Source organism: Amphiprion ocellaris, chromosome 17, assembly GCF_022539595.1.
Source record: "Amphiprion ocellaris isolate individual 3 ecotype Okinawa chromosome 17, ASM2253959v1, whole genome shotgun sequence".
In the NCBI taxonomy this organism is placed as follows: domain Eukaryota; kingdom Metazoa; phylum Chordata; class Actinopteri; family Pomacentridae; genus Amphiprion; species Amphiprion ocellaris.
Window position 1 is genome coordinate 7,137,546 of NC_072782.1, and position 19,157 is coordinate 7,156,702.

The following is a 19,157-nucleotide window of genomic DNA, read 5'->3' on the forward strand; positions in this document are numbered from 1 at the left end:
TAATTTATACAAACAAACAAAAGGCTTATCGTGTTTGACCACCGAGAGATTACACAGCAATTAGCATTTTGCAGGAACAGATCGGTGACGGAGGCAGGTGGTGGGGAGTTCCCTGTGCAAACAAAACGGAGACGACAGATGGGATTTTAAAAAAGCAGTGAAATTAGAGATACAGGCTCATTTACCAGCCTTTAGTGTTGAAACTGTCTTTTCTTTGAACTTGTGGCTCTTCTGTGGTTTCTGTGGAAATGAGCTCACGTCAGTGGATCCGACCTGCTTTTCATTTAAAGGATAACAGTTATTCTCCATTGTCTTCAGCTTTTCTAGGGATGCTGATTGCAAAAAAAGGTCGATGCTAAAGCTGTTTAAATTCTCATTCACCTCTCATAAGTTGGGTGGTAACCGATTCATTATTGAGTGCACATTTGATCCCTCATTCAAGCTGCCAGTCATTCTGTCAATGGTCCAAATTGTGGGCTGTATGCACATGAAGGGCAACAGAGAAAAAAATGATATGAGGAAATTTCATTCCCACGGTGGAATAAAAAGTTGAAAAGATGAATGTGACTGGTGATTGAGGGAAAGAGCGAGGCATTGTATGAGCCGTACCAGTGTTAGAGGAGGGGTCAGTCCCTGCAGGGCCGCGGTGTTTGTGACTGACTGGCAGCTGCAGAAGAACTGATAACACACCCATTAATATGGAATAGATTCGTGGAGAAGTCACTCGGGGATGCCAGAGCTGCTGGTGTGTATTTGAATATGATGAAATTCCAAACCCAACTGGCGGTATTTGGTCATGTAGCTGCAGTAGTAGCAAATATTAGTTACTTCTCAGCAGCAAGATAGTGAAAGGGAAAGATTTGTTGAATATCCAGGGCTGGCTGGCAGCTGCTGGGATGAACAGATAAAAGACACATGAATCCATCATGGTGACACACACATGCATTACAACTCACCTGAAGCATCTCGATATCTTCATCTTTACTAAACGGTTACGTAAACTGGACATATTTCCCAGTTGACAACGTTGTTTCAATGCAAAACGCACTTTCTCGTCTAAATGCAAACTGGTCACAGTGAGCTCTGTGTGTTATACAGAAAAGCAAATGCACAGTTTAAGTACAGAGATGTTGCTGCTGATAATAGCTAAGATAATAGAAAAATAAATACATGAATTGGCTAAATGCACACAAATCAGCTGATTTTAACGAAATGCTAGATCCTGATTTTTTTATTTTTAGGAAAAAGTGTCATTATAAAACATTACGGTCTTCGACAAAACCGAAACTTTTGAGGACTATAAAAAATTTAAATCTAAATCTGCAGCCTTTAAACAAAATCCTTTGCAATAACATTGAGGAGAATATTTGTGGGTATGTTCTATACTGTCTATATTTATTCATATGATTATTTTATTTGATAATCAATTGGTTCTCCATTAAATAGACAGATTTAAAAAAGGAATAATCTCATTCCAGGAAGCAGTGACCGAGACGTTTTAGTCCAACTATTTTATTTGAATTTATTTTAGTATTTTACATTTGACTCTGGTTGTCTGGTAAAAATTCATTTCTCTCAGAGTCCTCCTGTTCTAACCCAGAGTCTGCTAAAACAAATTCCAATTTCTGTTTTGTCATTTAGGGTGGCTGAAAGCACAACACAACACACAGTTATCTCCATTTGCAAAGAGTACCTCGATTATAGATTCAGCAGACACAGAATATCTCTCATGTTTACTGGCGGGCTGTATTTTATTGTTGCTGCAGACTCCTGAGGGAAATATCTTTCTCTTTAGCCTCTAAATGCTCTGCTATGATCACCAGCCAGTCTCTAACTTTTCAGTCTGTTGCTGAAAAATGGGCTTTTAGGGCTGGAACAACTGGAATCTGCAGAGGTGGACGATCAATCACACATTTTCTCCAACAAATAGTCCATTGGTCTTATAGAAAACATTGATCAAAATGGCTTAATGTCTCAAACCCAAGCTGAGAAACTGTAAAGGCATCATTGTGGTTGTTTTTCACAATGATGAAAGCACACAGCACCTTGACTAATGCTTAATGTGGCAACTCACCTTGGATCCATTTATATATATAAATATATATATATATTTTTTATTTATATATATATATATATATATATATATATATATATATATATATATATATATATATATATATATATATATATATAAAAGATCCAACTAGAAGTAAATGTACTAATAGATTTTTCTTTGGAAATTTGGTGTGAAATCACCACTTTCAAATAGGAAAAACATGTCATCACCTTTACTCTCTTCTGCTTCGCCTACATCAGCATTCCTGAGTGCATCCCTTCTTCAGACTGCCACATACTGTGCTTGTTTACATCAGCGTGGGATGTAGCCATTGGACTTCATAAAGACTCCAGGTGGCAGAATGAGCTTTATCTTCACGCGGTGAAGAAAGAGTTTGCAGGTCTCATGAGTCAGACGAAGATGTGTTTGGGGTTTAATAGATCTCGGCCTTGAGCTGAGGCTGCTGTGGGATCACAACTCCCTCAGTAGAGCAACAGAACGACCGATGAAGAGCTCAAACAGTCTTCTGTAGCGCCTAAATGTTCATTAGGAGTGTCTGTTAGCTTCAATGAAGTAATAGTAAGGTGAGTTGTTGTTGCAGATATGTGGTCAGTGTTATAAATCCTGAAAATCAAACTCTTTCTGCGGCCTGGTGAAAAGATGGACAGTTTTCGTCATTACTTAAAGTTCAGAACACGTCCAATTCACCACAGACAACATAACAAGTCAAGATTGCTCTGACATTTTTACCTTGAGAGCACCTCAGGATCGGTGATAATGATCAGAAATGGCAAGAGCTGGCTAACGAAGCTGTTGTACTTCCACTGAGGGTTATGTTGTCTTATCTCATCGATAAAAAGTGATTTATTATCCCTAAAATTCACTTTCTAGTGTCAAGGCTGCAGCTAAATATACAGTGCTGTGAAAACATATTTGCCCCCCTCCAGATATCTTCTATTTTTGCTGTTTGTCACGCTTTAATGTTTCAGATGATCAGACTAATTTTAATATAAGATTAGGTTATCTCTGTCAGCAAATGATCAATTATAAATCCTAGTAAGTCATTAATGAAGGATTAATAAAACAATGTTTCTAAATTCTTCAATAACTAATTCTTGGTCACTTTGGTGTGACAGAACAAAATGTAGGAACCCTACTCTTATCAAAATAGCAAAGGTATCTATATACACGTGTGTATTTCTGCATCCAGAAGCTGTGGGAAAACATTGTCGTTCATTTCATGTTGAGTTTCTGGCTGTTTTTCAAACACGAGTCCTGCTGATGCTCCTTTCTGCTCACTGCCGACCCCTGAGACAAACGTCTGGCTGTTGCTAAAGGCTGTCTGTCTGCTGTGTGGTGACGGACATGGACTCTGTGGTTTTATTTTTTCTTGCTACTGAACAGCTGTGAGCAATGTTATGTCAGCAGTGAAACAAATAAAATCACAGCAGTGTTGTGGGCCGGGCAGCTGAACAATGAGCGGAAATGCTGTGTTGAAGTGCTGCATTATATTACAGAGTAGTCCAGCAATGACTGTATGTGGATTTGTCACGATCACTAAAAATACTGATTATATCTGCTTTAATAAATTATGGATTTGATTCTGCAACTAAGAAACCAAATGATCTACTGATGCAGTACCTTTAAATGCTAAAACAAATCCAAAAAGCAGTAGGGACACTGTAGACCTCAGACCAAGAGATAAAAAAAATGCTTATTTAATGGCTTATTACTTTAAAATAAAAGCCAATAGTTATGACTTATGAACCTTTAATTAACTGTGACTTATCTAAATCAGCCAAATAATCCGTAATGTAAACTTAAATAGTTTAAACCGAAGACTCCTGTTGGATAATCTATCAAAACTGAAGTTTAACCACAGATTTTATTACTTACACTCCGAGAACATGTGTTTTCCTTCCTGCAGAGAGTTCCTACATAACACCAAATTTCATCAAACTTCAGATAATTACAGGTAAACACCGATGACGGAGGGCGCCCACTTGATAACCCAGAGGATGACCTCACAGAGTCTTAGGTGTCTCATGTATGCAAGAAGGGATATCAACATCTAGTCCTACATGACAGATCTTCATTGTAGTCAAGAAGAGTCAAGAGTCAAGAACCTTGGTGTGCTCTTTGATCAAACTCTTTCATTCGAGTTCCATGTTAAAGAGGTGACCAGAGTGGCCTTCCTTCACCTCAGAAACATCGCCAAGATTAGACCAAATCTGTCATTTCAGGATTCTGAGGTCCTATTTCATGCTTTTGTTTCTTCATGGTTAGATTACTGTAATGTCCTTTTATCAGGCTTGCCAAAGAAGAGCCTTCGTGGTCTGCAGATGGTCCAGAACGCAGCAGCTCATGTTCTGACCAAGGCTAGTAGATACGAGCATATCACTCCAGTGCTGGCCTCTCTGCACTGGCTACCTGTCCAGGTTAGAGCAGACTTCAAGGTGCTGCTGCTAATGTATAAAATTGTAAATGGAAATGCCCCATCGTACCTGTTGAATTTGGTGAACCTGTATGTCCCTACTCGTGTTTTGCGTTTCCAAAGGTGTCCCAAAGGTCCGTAGAAAGACGGTTGGGGAACGGGCTTTTTCTTTCCATGCACTGACATTGTGGAACAGTCTGCCTGTTGAAATCAGGCAGGCATCTTCTATTGATGTATTTAAAACAAAGCTGAAGACTCACTTGTTTACTGTTACATGTGAGTCTTAAATTGTTTGTTTTAATGCTGTCTGTTTTATTGTTTCAGTATGTTTGTATATGTTTATGGATTTCTGATGTTTTTAACCTCTATGCACAGCACTTAGACTGAAAGCACTTTAAAAATACATTTATTATTATTATTATTATTATTATTATTATTATTATTATTATTATTATTATTATTATTATTATTATTATTATTATTATTATTATCATTATTATTACAGTTTCACCTTTTTACACTCCCACCTATGCAGAATAACTCCATCTGGTTTGTGCATTTATAAACCCTGCAGCCACAGACAAACTTTTTCTCGATTAAAGTGTTCCACTGTTAGGTAAACACATTAGTCCCTACCATGCACTCTAAACCTGGGATAATGACAGAATAGATTTGACCCCTCAGAGGAAACATTGATCCTCTTGCTTTTTGTCTTTCTGGTGTCTCACTGATTTACAAGTCTAGTGACAAAAATGTCATTATGATGTGTAGTTTATATACAGTCTAATGTACTGTTTGTGAAATTACGATGTCTTGCTGCTCATATTAACAGCTACAAAAGGTGGTGTTTCTGTATTTTCCAGTCTCTGCGGTAAGATTAGTGTCGTGTTTGCTTTCAATCTCTCTTCACACAGTATATTGGAATTTTCAGTTTCCAAACAGCCTCATTCTTTTATCTCTGAAAACAGCCAGAATGGGTGGTGTTTGCTGCTGTAGAGAAGGTCAGGCCAGAACAAAATGGCTTTGGGTGCCTTTAAAATTAGTTTGGGTGCAGTATTGTTGAAACTGATGTTCAGCAAAAACTTCACATCACCCAGTTTATGTGCGCTTACAGCTGCATAATCTTTATCTGGAACTACCACAACATGCAAATGCACATTGTTTTATACCTGTGGTAACAGAAGAGGTACGTCTTTGTGCAACTTTGTGGAGCCAAAAACCAAAAATGTGCAATTTATAACCTAATCGGGTGTTACGGCCACAGGTAACTGTGTGCCGTCTTATGTCTAGGGTGGATTCCTTGTGGGCCTGTGTGTGTTATGTGAGGAGATGGCATGCGTAGGCCCAGCTGAGAATGGTTTCAGAGCCTCTCCGGAACCCAAGCTGCCAGCCATCTCAACTCTGGAATTGACAACCTGCACTTCAGACTTGTTCTCCACGCCTCCCGACCTTCCTGATCAGGCCACCACCCAGTTTGCTTCCACCTTCCCGCCAACCGGGTGCAGCCATCACCACACCTGAAGAGTATATATCTGCAACCAAGCTCTCAGTCTTGGAGGCTGGTTTGATGTAACCAGTTCGTCCTGGTGTGTCTTTGTGATTTGAGTGTATTCTGGTATGGTCCGTCGGTTCACTGAGAGGTGACTACAGACATTTAGAGCTTCTGTTGGTGGCTGTTATTTTGATGTGGAGCCTCCAGTCTTAGAGGAGATCGTGGTTCCTGTTAGCAGTCTGCCAACTTCGGGAAGAAGCTACTTTGTAACTTGAGTCTTTGTGTATTGTGTGTTAAATGTGTGTTCTGAGGCACCAGTTTTGTTTAGTTAGTTCTGCACACTGTTTGTATTAGTTTCTGTTGTGGTGGGTGCTGCTTCTGTGTTTTGGTTTTGGCTAAGGGGTTTAGTTGTTTTGCTTGTGTTTAGATGGTTTGTGAACTCTGTTTGCCTTTGTTTGGTTTTATCTTGTTCTTTGATTTGGCGACACCCACCAGCCTTGTTTTGCTTTGTTTGACCACTTTTATGTTGAATTTGCTACTGAGCAATAAATTGCTTTACCTGAACCAATAACATCTGGTGATTTTTGTTACATCCAGTTGATCCTAGAGGTTAGATCGTAACATCAGGCATTACTTTTACAGATTGTTTGTTTCTAATGTTATTGCATGTTTTGTAGCCCCAAGTCTAATATCTGTGTTTAGGGTGCCTGTATTTGAAAACTAGACTGTAACATTATTTCTGGACGGGTTGTACACAAAAAACTAAAGCAGTAGCAACATAAAACTGTGTCTGAGACAAATTGCTGTTGACTCAGAATTTGGTGTCAGCAGCTTTGGAGGCTGTTTTAGTGCCACTTTTTTACTTCAATCAAACATTTTTCAGAGTCTGTGAAACCATATGTGGGTTGTTAGCAAACACTGAAGTTGTCCACCTGTTAGTAGAAACACCTGCAGATTGCTTCATGAAGGTTAGACTAACATTTATGCATTTATAACTCAAATTTAAACTGAGCATGTAATGCATACCTTCCACTTCCACAGAGGTTACAGTTTCTTCTAAAACTCCCAGCTAACTGCTGCAAAACTGCAATGACAGACTTGTTCTGGGTAAAGTTTAAACCAATTATAAGGAGGAAAAAGGAGTTACAGCTGAGAAACTATATATCTTAGCCTCATGCTGCAATTTTCAACCAGATAACACGCAAATGTGAATCAAAAAACTTTCTATCCAAGGGAGTAAATAGTGATTACTGTGAGCGCTTGTATAGGACTTGAGGGCACTGATGCTTTAAATGGAGACGTTTTAAAAGGGCAGCGTACTTTTAAAAGCACCATGTGCCATCCTCATCACCTGCAATTACAGGTTTGATTTGGGGAAAAGGTTCTGATAATGTAAAACAATAATGGTGATGCAAAAAAAAACTCTCCTGAAAATTTGTTTTGAGTGGCATGTACTGTACATAATGAACTTTCCATCTCTTGCTGAGCTTAAAACACAATTAAATGCATGAATAGAAGGTAGGAGCATTAAAGGCAAATTGTGGAAAGAATTATGCAACTGCTCTTTGGTTACTTTGATAATTCGCTGGTCATTTACTGTCTGAATCTCTCAATACAAGACACACAACCAGTCAGAATGTGTTGCTTTAATTCTTCATGAGCCAAAGCTGGTTCCTAAAACACAACTATTAAAATTTCCATTTTCATCAACTCTGTCCACTTCTGTCATTAATGCACAATTTTTTAAAATAATGGACTAACAGTGCTCTGATATTTAGTGTTAAATTAGACGACCAGCACATCTGCACACAAACAAGTAAGCAAACAATTAATCAGCCTGCTGTCACATAGAGTCCTACGCATGTGTGTGAATCAATAATTACCGTTCATTCTTAGATCTCTCATCCTGACCACTAACTAATCAGTTCAAGATCAAATGTCAAGCCCGACCCAGACATCAATCTTTTTGGCTCTCTGCCATCTTATTGGCTTCCTGTCATTTCTGCACTCATCTCTCTCCCTCTACCTCCCTCTCTCTCTCTTTCTCTGTTTTTAAAACAGCAGCAGCTTCGACTCGCTCACAGTGGAGAAGAAGCGCATGAGGAAGATCCGTCTTCATTCTCCTCTCACACTCAACTCATCTTTACACTGAGAAACGCCGACGCGTGAGTTAACGGCAGATTTTTGCTGATATCTTCTCATTTATTCACATTTATATTTTTTTTGCATGCATCCTCTTTTAAACGATATTAGAAACATTGAACACACTTTCCACACTGTGTTCCCTCCAGTGTCATGTCATGGTTTCCCATTTTCATGTAAAATCAGCACCGTTACTGGGGCTCATATTACATCATTTTGAGGATTACATACATATTTGTATATTTGAAGGCATAAAATGGTAGAAGCTGAGAGCCGTGTGTGTTTTGTTACATAATACTTCTTGACATTGTAAATCCATAAGTGAGAGTAGTACAGAATCTATGGACATGAGTAGATGTATTACAAAGCAATAAAAAAGGGAACAAATACAAATATGTCCTCTATTTTTTTTAAATGCAGTACTGTGGAAAGATTTTATGCTCCTGGTTCCTGATGTTGTTTTGAACGTTATGCAAAAGAACGTATCAGATTATCCAAATGCTGCTTTTGTGTAAGATATTTGCATGTTTTAAGTAAAATAATAAAGCAACTAAATATTTTACACATGAAAACCTTAAGAATTTATAGCTATTAACTTAAAGTTTAAAAAAAATACAGTTTTATCTAAAGGTCAACACTTTGGCAGAAGTGAGTTCAGCAATAAGACAAAATGTGCTCATCCTGCATTAATGAGGCAGAAATTCTGCAGCAGACTGGTGCTTCTCAATGTCCAGGCTCATCAAAAAACAAGGAAAAAGCTGAGGACCAGAAATGAAGCAGTCAGCCGAGTGCAACAGATGAAACACATATTAAGTTTCTCTCTGAATTCAGAGGACGTACAGCAGCAGCAGCGCAATCAGCTCAGGACTGGCAGGAACCAGTAGGATACTGGTGAAGCAGTCAGGACAGTGGTCTGGACAAAAGGGATTGGTCAGGCTCAGAAACAAAACCAAATGACTCGACTCTCAGCTGTATGAACCCCACAGAGTTCTGAGGATAACATACTGTTCTGTTCTGTTTAGTGAAATTTGTACAAAGCTAATTGAAATAATCCTCACTTTGTTGCTTTTTTAGTAATATATGCAGACTACTGTATATTTTTCCTCACAGACATCCAAGTTGAGCCCATATATATGTATATAGTTGTGTATCTTCATGTGTGCAGATCTGATGATCTTTTAAAACACATTTACAACAGAATAGCTCCACGGGTGATCTGCCTAATAAATTAACTCAGTTAAATCGATATTCATTTCACAAGTACGCCTAAAAATATCATATTCTCTGCATGCAAGCTGAGACATTTCATACATTTTCTTTTCTGCTCATAATCACATACAGTGTTTACTGCAGAATTCTGTATTCGCCGTGCTGTATGTACATATGAACTATGACTTTTATTCTGCTGGAGTAACTGACATTTTGCACAGCAGCCAGCAAAAAAAAAAGACAAAAACTCCTTTGACGTTTCAGTAAAATCTCTCTTCCACCTTTTCCGTAACTAGAACGATGAGCTGTCAGTGATAAGTCTTTGCATAAAGCGGAGCATAAATTAACTTTTGTATTGAAAAGAGCTCGTTTTATACCTCTGCGCTGCACAAGTGAGTCACATTCAGGTCTACAAATCAGCAATGTGCATCCGGGGAAATGTAAAAGAACAGGAGAGCTGTAGAAAGTCACGGTCGAAGCTGCAGCTGCATATTGAGGGATGTGGAAAGATGAAAAGATTTTAAAAAAGGGAGACGAAATTATGTGCAAAATGATAGATAATCACATTAGCAAAGACTCTAAAAAACACAATTTGAACATTTAAAGCTTCACAAAAAATTACTATATTATAAGGTGATCCTGCTATATCTACATTTTCAGTTAGTATTATGATTTGATAGGAGGAATTATATGATATATTTTTATATAATGCAAAATGAGAACATGTCACTAAATGAGGTGTTAAATGTGATTATGTGATTTATTTGCATGCAGATAAAAACAGTGATAATGTGGTAACATCTTAAAAAGTCACACTCACTCACCACAAATCAACACAGATGTACTCATGCATTAGTCTTGTTAAAATAAAAAGTAAAATCCTGAAGAAACAAAGCAACAGAACTTCCTCTCAGTCTTTAACATCTTGTGATTTCTTAAGTCAAATCCCAGACATTGGATCAACAAAAGACAAGATTATTTTGAAATAATCTTGTACTGGAGATTTATTTTGTAGAAATTCCCAACCTGGCGTTCCTGAACCCGGCAGCTTTTGTTATTAGAACACAATCTGCTGCTGTTTTACAAAGTTTGCCAAGCTTGGCACACTTCTTAAGGCCTCCTGGTACCACGATGATTAAAATGGATGTGGCTTTGTTTTACTTCATCTCTTTGCACTGAATCTGTTGTTGCTGTTGTTGGAACATTTTTAGAATCGGTTTGACAGCATCCGAGTGTCTGAACCATTGTTTTTCACTTTCTAATTTAGCTGTGCAGTCTAGCCTGAGAGTTGTAGAATTGATTCAAGGTCATTTATTCATTCAGTCCATCTCCAGGTATTGATTAAACCCCTAATAAAACATCCCTGTGTATCATAATGACATATTAAAAATCCTTCCTGCCTTAAAATGGCTTGCATGTGACTCTACGCCTTTGCTTCAATTAGACTGTGCAGATCTACAAAGTCCCTGCTTCTTTTTTCAGTCATTTCTCCACAACCTGCTGCAGCTCAAGCACACCAGCTCACCTATGACTCACTGAAAAACTGCTCTACACTATGCAATGGCAAGTTGTAATATTGGAGTAATTTAGCCACACATGAAAGCAAATCTGTAGATGAATAATAATACAGAAAACCCAAGCTTTCAAGTTGACAGGATCAGTTCTGTAGGTTTGTTACCTACGAATCCCTGGAAGTCTGAATCTGTGTTTTTGAGATAGTCACTGGTACTCTACAGCTTCCAGATGTAAATGCTCAGTCATGGTGTTAACTGCTTGTTTCCCTCATGATATTTCTTCTAGCATTTATAAAATATCAAAGACATGTCAATAAGGGTAAAAACGTAATTTCCCTTCCCTTAATTTTCCCAGTAATTCTTTCTCCAGTAAATGACTGACAATAACCAGCAAGGTGCAAAGTATTGTACAGTCATGGAAAAAATGAAGAAGACAATGAACACAATAAAAAAAATGCAGCAGATTACATAATACTTTGTCCTTTTTGACATGCTGAAGCTTCATTGTATTATCAAGGTATATAAGAGGACATTTCATGTCATCAGCAGCACTGCACATGTAAAGGTCTACAGTGGTTTCCTGCTGACATTCAAGCCGTAGCACAACTCAGAAGTTGTCAGCTCTCACATTACGCCTAAAACTAAAGAATTATGTGAAGCCACAAAGGCAGACATCTTGGCACTGATGGAAATTGGCATGAATGAGAAACAGGTAGCAAAAAAACTGAAGCTCTCCATTCTTTATTAACTGAATTCAAAATTAAATGAAACTCATCTGAGCTATTTTGTTATCTTTATATTTGTCCAAACAAATGTACCTTTAGTTGTACCAGTCATTAAAATGAAAAAGAAATTGAAGAAAACAAGGGTGGTCTAATAATTATTTCCATGACTGTAAATAACAAAATATACACAAATTGAGCACCTCAGTCATGATGACTTATTGTGTTGAGGCTGAAAAGTCCTAAAACAGTCAACGATCACATTTTTATCCTACAGTATGTCTTCTAAATGCAGACACAAACATGCAATTTGACATTTTCCAAATGCACATTTTAATGGGGATGCATGATGTGTTGCTCACTCCAGATGAAATACCTTCATAATTACCCAACGCTATAATAATGTGCTCTTCGCCTCTCACTGCCAGAATGTGTTGGTGTTGCTAAAAGCATGGCTTCACAGTAATGGATTTACATTTAGTAAATGTCATTACCTGTTCTCATTAGAATGTTGTTTAAATTTTGCATGCTCACTTGGATTTAATGAATTAATCTGACAGCCATTTAACCTTTAGGAAAGCTAACCTGCAAACCTGTTCTAATGCATTTTGGACCATGCAGGTATTGACAGACTGATCTCTGCTCCCATGGAAGCTAATCACAGCGGCTCAACTGGAGGCACGCAGCCAACTGGGCACGTTTATGAAGTCGCAGTTCAGAGCAACTCGACAAACCGCAGCTCCCAGTTTGCAGACGTGGCCTTGCTGCAGACCTTCAAGCCTCTCATCATCCCGTGTTACGTGCTCGTGGTGGTGGTGGGCGTCTTCGGGAACTACCTGCTCCTCTACGTCATCTGCAGAACCCGCAAGATGCACAACGTCACCAACTTTTTCATCGGGAACCTGGCCTTCTCTGACATGCTCATGTGCGTCACCTGCGTCCCCTTCACTCTGGCCTACGCCTTCAACCCTCACGGCTGGGTGTTCGGACGCTCCATGTGCTACCTGGTGTTCCTCATCCAACCCGTCACAGTCTACGTTTCCGTCTTCACACTCACTGCTATTGCTGTGGACAGGTGGGTGGATCTCTACACTGCAGGAATTGACATTTTCAAAGTGCTTTATTCTTGTGTAACTCTTCTTTGCACTGTAATTATCTTCAGAGTTCAGTGTGTGCTGCTGTGTGTACATTAACTGTTTATGCAATCATCTAAAGCGCTGAGATTCAACGAGACCGTTCTGTCTAAATAAGAGATGGAATTAGCTTCATGTTATTTTCCCTTATTTAGACCGGATGGTCGAAATAACTTAACCCTCGTGTCGTCCTGCGGGTCAAAATTGACCTGGTTTAAAGTTTGAAAATGTGGAGAAAAAAAATAAAAATTCACAGTGAAACTTCTGATGTCCACATTTTCAACATTTTTGGGAAATCTTTGAACATTTTTTGGTGGAAAAAAAGAATTGTCAAAAATGTTTCTTTAAGAACATTCACAAAAAAATCAACCAAAATCCAGAGAATTTCGATGGATTTTGGTTGATTTTTTTGTGACTGTTCTTAAAGAAAATATCAGAAGTTTTACTGATATATATGTGATCACTTTAGATATTTTTAGGGTTTTTTGGAAGATTTTTACTCATTTTTTGAAAATATTTACAAGAATTTTCTTGCCAAATTTGGGGGATTTAAAAAAAAAAACTTTTAAGGGAAACTTTTAAGGAATTATTGGAAATTTCTTCCTGAAGGTTTTGCAAAATTTCAGAAATTTGGGGAATTTTTTTGCTTAATTTTATGGATTTTTATCAGACAAGGAAACAATATTTTTTGGTGCCTGTAAATGAAGACAACAGGAGGGTTAAAGATAACTCCATGAGAACCAGCAAGGCAATGCAAACATTACTCATACACCCATTTAAAAACCAGGCAGATGAGAAGAAAGATTGATTACTTATTGTTGACATAACAATAAGAGCTTCATAAATTCATACTAAAATATGGCCCAATACGATCCAGTGTAGCTTGAACTTCCTGGCTTAATATTAATCAATGACAAAGCCTTTGTTGTCTTATGCAATGGAACAGTTAATTAGAAACTTCAATTGGCAGTAAATTAATTATCAGCACGTATACAGCTGCGTTCGTCAATGTCTTTATATCGGCGTGTGCACAGAATAAGAAGAATCCAGCTTCACTCACCGCTCACTGGGCCATGAATTCAACCATCTACATTAAAGCTTCCTTCTGTACTTTTGCTCTCACACTGCTGATTTCTCTCCTTGAGAGAGCAGAGGACAGCAGCATCAATTGAGGCTTTTAAGTACCGGCTGAAAACTCATTTTGCTTTTGCTGAAAATCTATTTTTGCTGCTGCTTTTGTTTCGCACACATCTATAGTGAAGCACGTTGTAAAGCTGACCATCTCATTTAATATTTACATGTTCATTAAGTGACTACATGTGCAAGTGACTTGAAACTTTGCTATAATTGTGCCACAGGAGTCCACAATTCAGTCATTCATACATCCGAGGAGCCATGCATTAATTCAGCATGAGTACTGTATCCTTGTTACAAAGCTCTACTCTTTCTTTACTGCAGATATTATGCAACGGTTCATCCTCTGAAGAAGCGGACCTCTGTGGCGACCTGCGCCTCCGTCCTCACCGGGATCTGGCTGCTGTCTTGCGGTTTGGTGGCTCCAGCGGTGACTCACACCTACCACGTCGAGTTCAAAGAGGAAGGCTTCACTATCTGCGAGGAGTTCTGGTTGGGTCAAGAGAAAGAAAGACGTGCTTACGCATACAGCACCCTACTGGTCACGTACGTCCTCCCTCTGTCGGCCGTTTTTGTCTCGTATCTCTGCATCACCGTCAAACTGAGGAAGTGTGTCGCTCCGGGCCACCGGACGCCGAACCAGACGGGCGCTCAGCAGGCCCGGAAGAGGAAGATCTTCCGCCTGGTCGCGCTTCTGGTGTCTGCTTTTGCAGTGTGCTGGCTTCCCATTCACGTGTTCAACGTGCTGAGAGACATCGACATCCACCTCATCAACAAGCGCTACTTTTTGCTCATCCAGCTGCTGTGCCACCTGTGTGCCATGAGCTCGTCTTGCTGTAACCCCTTTCTGTACGCGTGGCTGCACGACCGCTTCCGCGCCGAGCTGCGGAAGATGTTCAAGTGCCGCCATCGTATCGGAGTTCCCGCCAATCACTGTGCTGCTAGTGTGGTTCTGTAGCTACCTGGTGGAAAAAGCCTCTGTTCTTCATGTAAATTGTTGGCTCATCTTGAGTGCAAAACCCATCCACTAAAACTCTGATGACAATCCAGGCATTAGTTATGTTGTCATGAGAAATGATCGAGGGCAAAGAGAGTCTCCAGAGAAAAGGTTCATCCTCTGAAGAGTCACGTTCATAAAAATGTTCTGATTACAGTTCAAGATTTACAATTAAAAGGTAGAAATTTTGGTCCTGATGGTAGCAATTAAAAGGCAGATCATTCAGTTGTTATGAAAATCAACAAACTTTCCTACATCTAAGCTACTGATTATCTTGTGGATATAAGAATAAGAACTTAAGGTATACAAATGATTTAAAAATTAAATAAAAACAGCATTTGATAAGGAAAAAGCCAAATGTTGAAAAGGAGTCTCATGAAAAGCTTAATAGATGATACTGAGTACAGCTGAGAGGCCCAGACAGCAATTAGCTGCTCAATTTGGTGACGAGATGAGAGTTCGGAACCTCAGTGAATCAAATGATCGGGCTCATGAGATTGCAGACATAAGAAGAAGCCATAAAAAAGAACTGGTTCCTCCTCTGGGAACCAAGTAGATTTTAATGGGGTCAATACATAATTGAAGGACTTCAGAAGTCCATATTATTTATCTTGCATACATTTTTATTAAAAGTAAAAACAACTAATGTTTTTATGTTCATTATGATCATGTCTTTACAAATTCCATAGTCATTTACTATGGAAACAATCATTTACTAATAAAAAATTACTGGACATCACTAAAATGTCAACTAAATAACCATCCGAATTTAATAACCGCCTTCTAATTAGATAAACAATAATAAAATGAGTTTATTCAAAAATAGTTTTGAGTGTGTTCTTTTTATTAAGTTGAGATAATCATGACAGATATTTCTTTTTTGCCAATATATCAAATTTTATATGGAAAATAACAAATTGTATCTGTGTCCCAGAAATCACTTTCAACTAAGTTCCCCATTACAAAAACACCTCTCAAAGAAGTGTGTTAATTCCAGATCACATGACCTGCTCCACATGATGTCATTTCCTCCTGAAGAAAAGACTGGCCAGACTCCAAGGCTTTCTGACTTATTTAATATAAAGTAGTGTGTGAGTCAAGTGTCAACAGGTTTACTACAATATCTTTATAAATAACTTTTATTATTTTATTTAAATAATAATCTCTAAAAATGCCATGTGGTGTTTGGTTATAGGCGGCCTTGTTGATTTTAGGCCTGAAAACAGAAAAAATGTCGACTATGATACCTGTCAACTATGTTACAAAAAGTCCCACAATTATATATTGACCCAGTGGAAGGTTAGATGATGTTTCTTATGAATTAACATGGTGTCACTAGATGAATTACAAGTGGATCACTATTAACACAAAGAGTGAATTTCAGCAGCAGATCTGATAAAAACCAGACTATTTATTTTTTAAAATTAGTCAGAGGGACGGTGGTGTTTGATGATAAAATGTTCTAATAATTTTGGTTATTCAGAAGAGGTAAGGACTAACAAGTGTCACCATTATATCTAAAAGGACCAGGAAGACAGGGACTGTGGTAATGAACAAAGTGTAGCTGTATTGGACATGAAAAGAAAATGAATCCATCAGTTCAGATTGTGTTTGTCACTGCGGATGTGATTGTTTCCACCACAGCTCTGATGTGAACTCCTTTTGTGCTGCTCCAACTTGAAGCCCGGAGGAATAATTCTAATTCATGAACATGGTCCTCGAGGCTTTAATCTTCTAAATGCGTGCAGTTGGTGAATATTAACCTTCAGTTCTGTATGATAGCATAATATAATGGCTATAAAAGAAATAAACTATCATAGTGTGGTGCTTGGTTCTGTTTCGCTTTCTGTGCTGTGCTCTCTGTTGTTTCTACAGGTTTTTGAGAGTTTGTACAAAATGGTGAATATATTATGAATAAATGAGCATAAAGTTAAGTTTGTAGAATCTTGAAGTTATGAAAACATCGACAACATTAACCAGCAGGTCAGCCAGCACTGATAAAAACAGCTGCCTGGTTGTTTCCACTGAACTTTATTCCAGCTCTGTTTTTAAGACCTGCTTCTTGTTTCATGTTCTTTGTATGCATAAATATCTCTTTGCATCAGTGAAGTCGACATGACACTAAATAATAAAACCTCACATTTTCCACAGCAGACATGAAATATTCTTTTATATCTGCTCTTTCCCATCACCAGGCTCTCGAAACAAACAGACTCAGTGGTGAACGGTTTGGGGTGAACATGCAGCGTGTCGCGCTCTGCCCTGTAATTTCCACAGAATTGTTTTTAAATTACGTCTATCATTTGCGATGCGAGATGTAAAAACGTTGTACTTCCATGTGCAGCATTTACTTTCAATCCACTGTGGAAAACTGTTGCATTAAAACACGGAGATGAAATGACCGCTGTGCCTCAGATCAATGTGACTGTGCTGGCAGTAGAGGGAATGGAATTACATCCAACTTGGTCAGAGGGCTGCAGCTGAATTTACTAATTAAATGACAAGGAAGAGGAGGAGGAAAAGTGATGTCTGCATATCAACCAGGCCTATTTAAGACACTGAAAAAAATGTGATAATTTATTGATCTCTCCGAATCCTGTCAGCACTCTTGGCTGTCTTTGCCAGCAATGACATTCATTTCCTGCAGCTGGTTGGTGCTAATTCTGCAGCGCTACAACTAAAGCACCTTGGGAAGTAAGATATTGAGCACTAATTCTCTTTGGTACTTTGCAATCTTGGAGAAAAAAATTGGTGTGAAGCTCCAAAACGTCATGCAAGTTTTTTATATTTTACTTCGGACCCGAAAGCTGCATAATCTGCACGTTACAATAATAATAATAACTTTATCTGTGTACCACCTTTCACCTAACCCTAAACAAACCAAAGCACCAGCAAGCAATCAAATAAACAAAAAAATGCTCAAAGGATAATAATAAAAAAAATATACAAAAAGGAATAAACTATTTTAAGAAATTAATTAAAAAAGAAAAAAGGAAAGGAAAAAAGAAGGGGGGAGGGTCCAAAAATTTAAATTAATAGAATAGGGGTGGGGAGTGTCATCCATTCTTTTTCTAGTTTTCTATTATTTATTTGTCATCTCTATTCAGTGGGACTTGTAAGCTGTCGTAATATTCTAAAAAGGGAGTCTAAGTCTTCCTGAAATTGTGCAAAGAGCCTTTCAGGGTGTATTCTATTTTTCCAAGTTTTAGAAAATGCATGGTGTCTCTGATCCATCTAGTGAAGCTGGGAGGTGTCTGCTCTTTCCAGGAAACAAGTATGAGATGCCTGGCTATCAAGGAGGTGAATACTATTATCACCTGAGCATTTTCTTTAAGTAAAGAGATCTCCTGGCTATAACCAAATAAGGTACACATGGGGTTGGGAGTAACGTCTATTTGAAACATGTTCATATATGCACCAGAAATGCTAGACCAACCTTGTCTCCTCAGGTAGGTCGTTCCAAAGCCGAGGGGTCCTGACAGAGAAGACCCGGTCACCTTCGGATTTAAGCCGGAACAATCTGGAGGGACCCACCTGAGGATCTAAGGGACGTACGGGGTTAATATGTCTGAAATATAGCCAGGGGTAAGGTTTTAAACGTGATCAGTAAAATCTTGAAATCAATTCCAGAAAGAACAGGGAGCCAATGAAGAGAAGCCGGAATAGGGGAGAGTAGGATTATATCCTCTGTAACGTTGACATGCAGCAAGTAAACAGAGCACTGCAATTGGTTTAGTTAAATTATGTTTTAGAATCCTAGATCAACTCTGAAACAGCTCATGGCTGCAGAAAAAAGCCTAGAAGTTAATGTGAAATCTAGCATTCCAAATGAGCCTTTTTCATTAGTCAGTCATAATACTACTCAGACTGACATCCAGCCAGCCAACAGTGGAATTATGACACCAACTACACTTTTCTGCTTGAAGTGAAAAGACTCATTACTGAGCAGGCATTCATTCAACACAATGGAGGCCTTTTCTCAGCAGACATTTTGACTTCTCACAGTGGGAAAAGCTCAGGTGCTACTAATCACATTAATGATGGCTCCACTGGTTTTGAATAAAGAATACAGAGACGCTGAAAGCCGAGCAGCTAAATGGAATTCAGCGTTATAACTTTGCTTCTCCTACTGTAATGTGTTTCAGAGCACACACTGTACTCTAAAAAGTAAGAAACCTACTCTCTCCATTTAATTAAATGCATGCTTGTAAGATTAAAAAGAAAAAAAAACATCTAAATTAATGATTTAAATGGACAATTTCAGTTGCAAACATATTAAGTTGGAATGGCATAATACTGTTGAGAATTGTGCTAACTTAATATG

At 38.4% G+C, this 19,157-nt stretch overlaps 1 protein-coding gene across 1 annotated transcript; it reads left to right on the top strand.

The window, feature by feature from the left end:
• The first annotated feature begins 8,036 nt into the window (after window positions 1–8,036).
• Window positions 8,037–17,234, top strand: LOC111567688 (prolactin-releasing peptide receptor-like). Its single transcript, XM_023268959.3, has 3 exons — window positions 8,037–8,147; window positions 12,191–12,644; window positions 14,161–17,234. Exons 2-3 carry the CDS (start codon window positions 12,217–12,219, stop codon window positions 14,792–14,794), a joined length of 1,062 nt encoding a protein of 353 aa, XP_023124727.1. The 5' UTR covers window positions 8,037–8,147; window positions 12,191–12,216; the 3' UTR covers window positions 14,795–17,234.
• Window positions 17,235–19,157: the final 1,923 nt, after the last annotated feature.

Bases quoted from the DNA above. Each gene is read 5' to 3' on its own strand.
- LOC111567688 (XM_023268959.3), top strand. From the start codon at position 12,217: ATGGAAGCTAATCACAGCGGCTCAACTGGAGGCACGCAGCCAACTGGG. The intron at 12,645-14,160 runs GTGGGTGGATCT...TCTTTACTGCAG, and splicing joins ACTGCTATTGCTGTGGACAG to ATATTATGCAACGGTTCATC.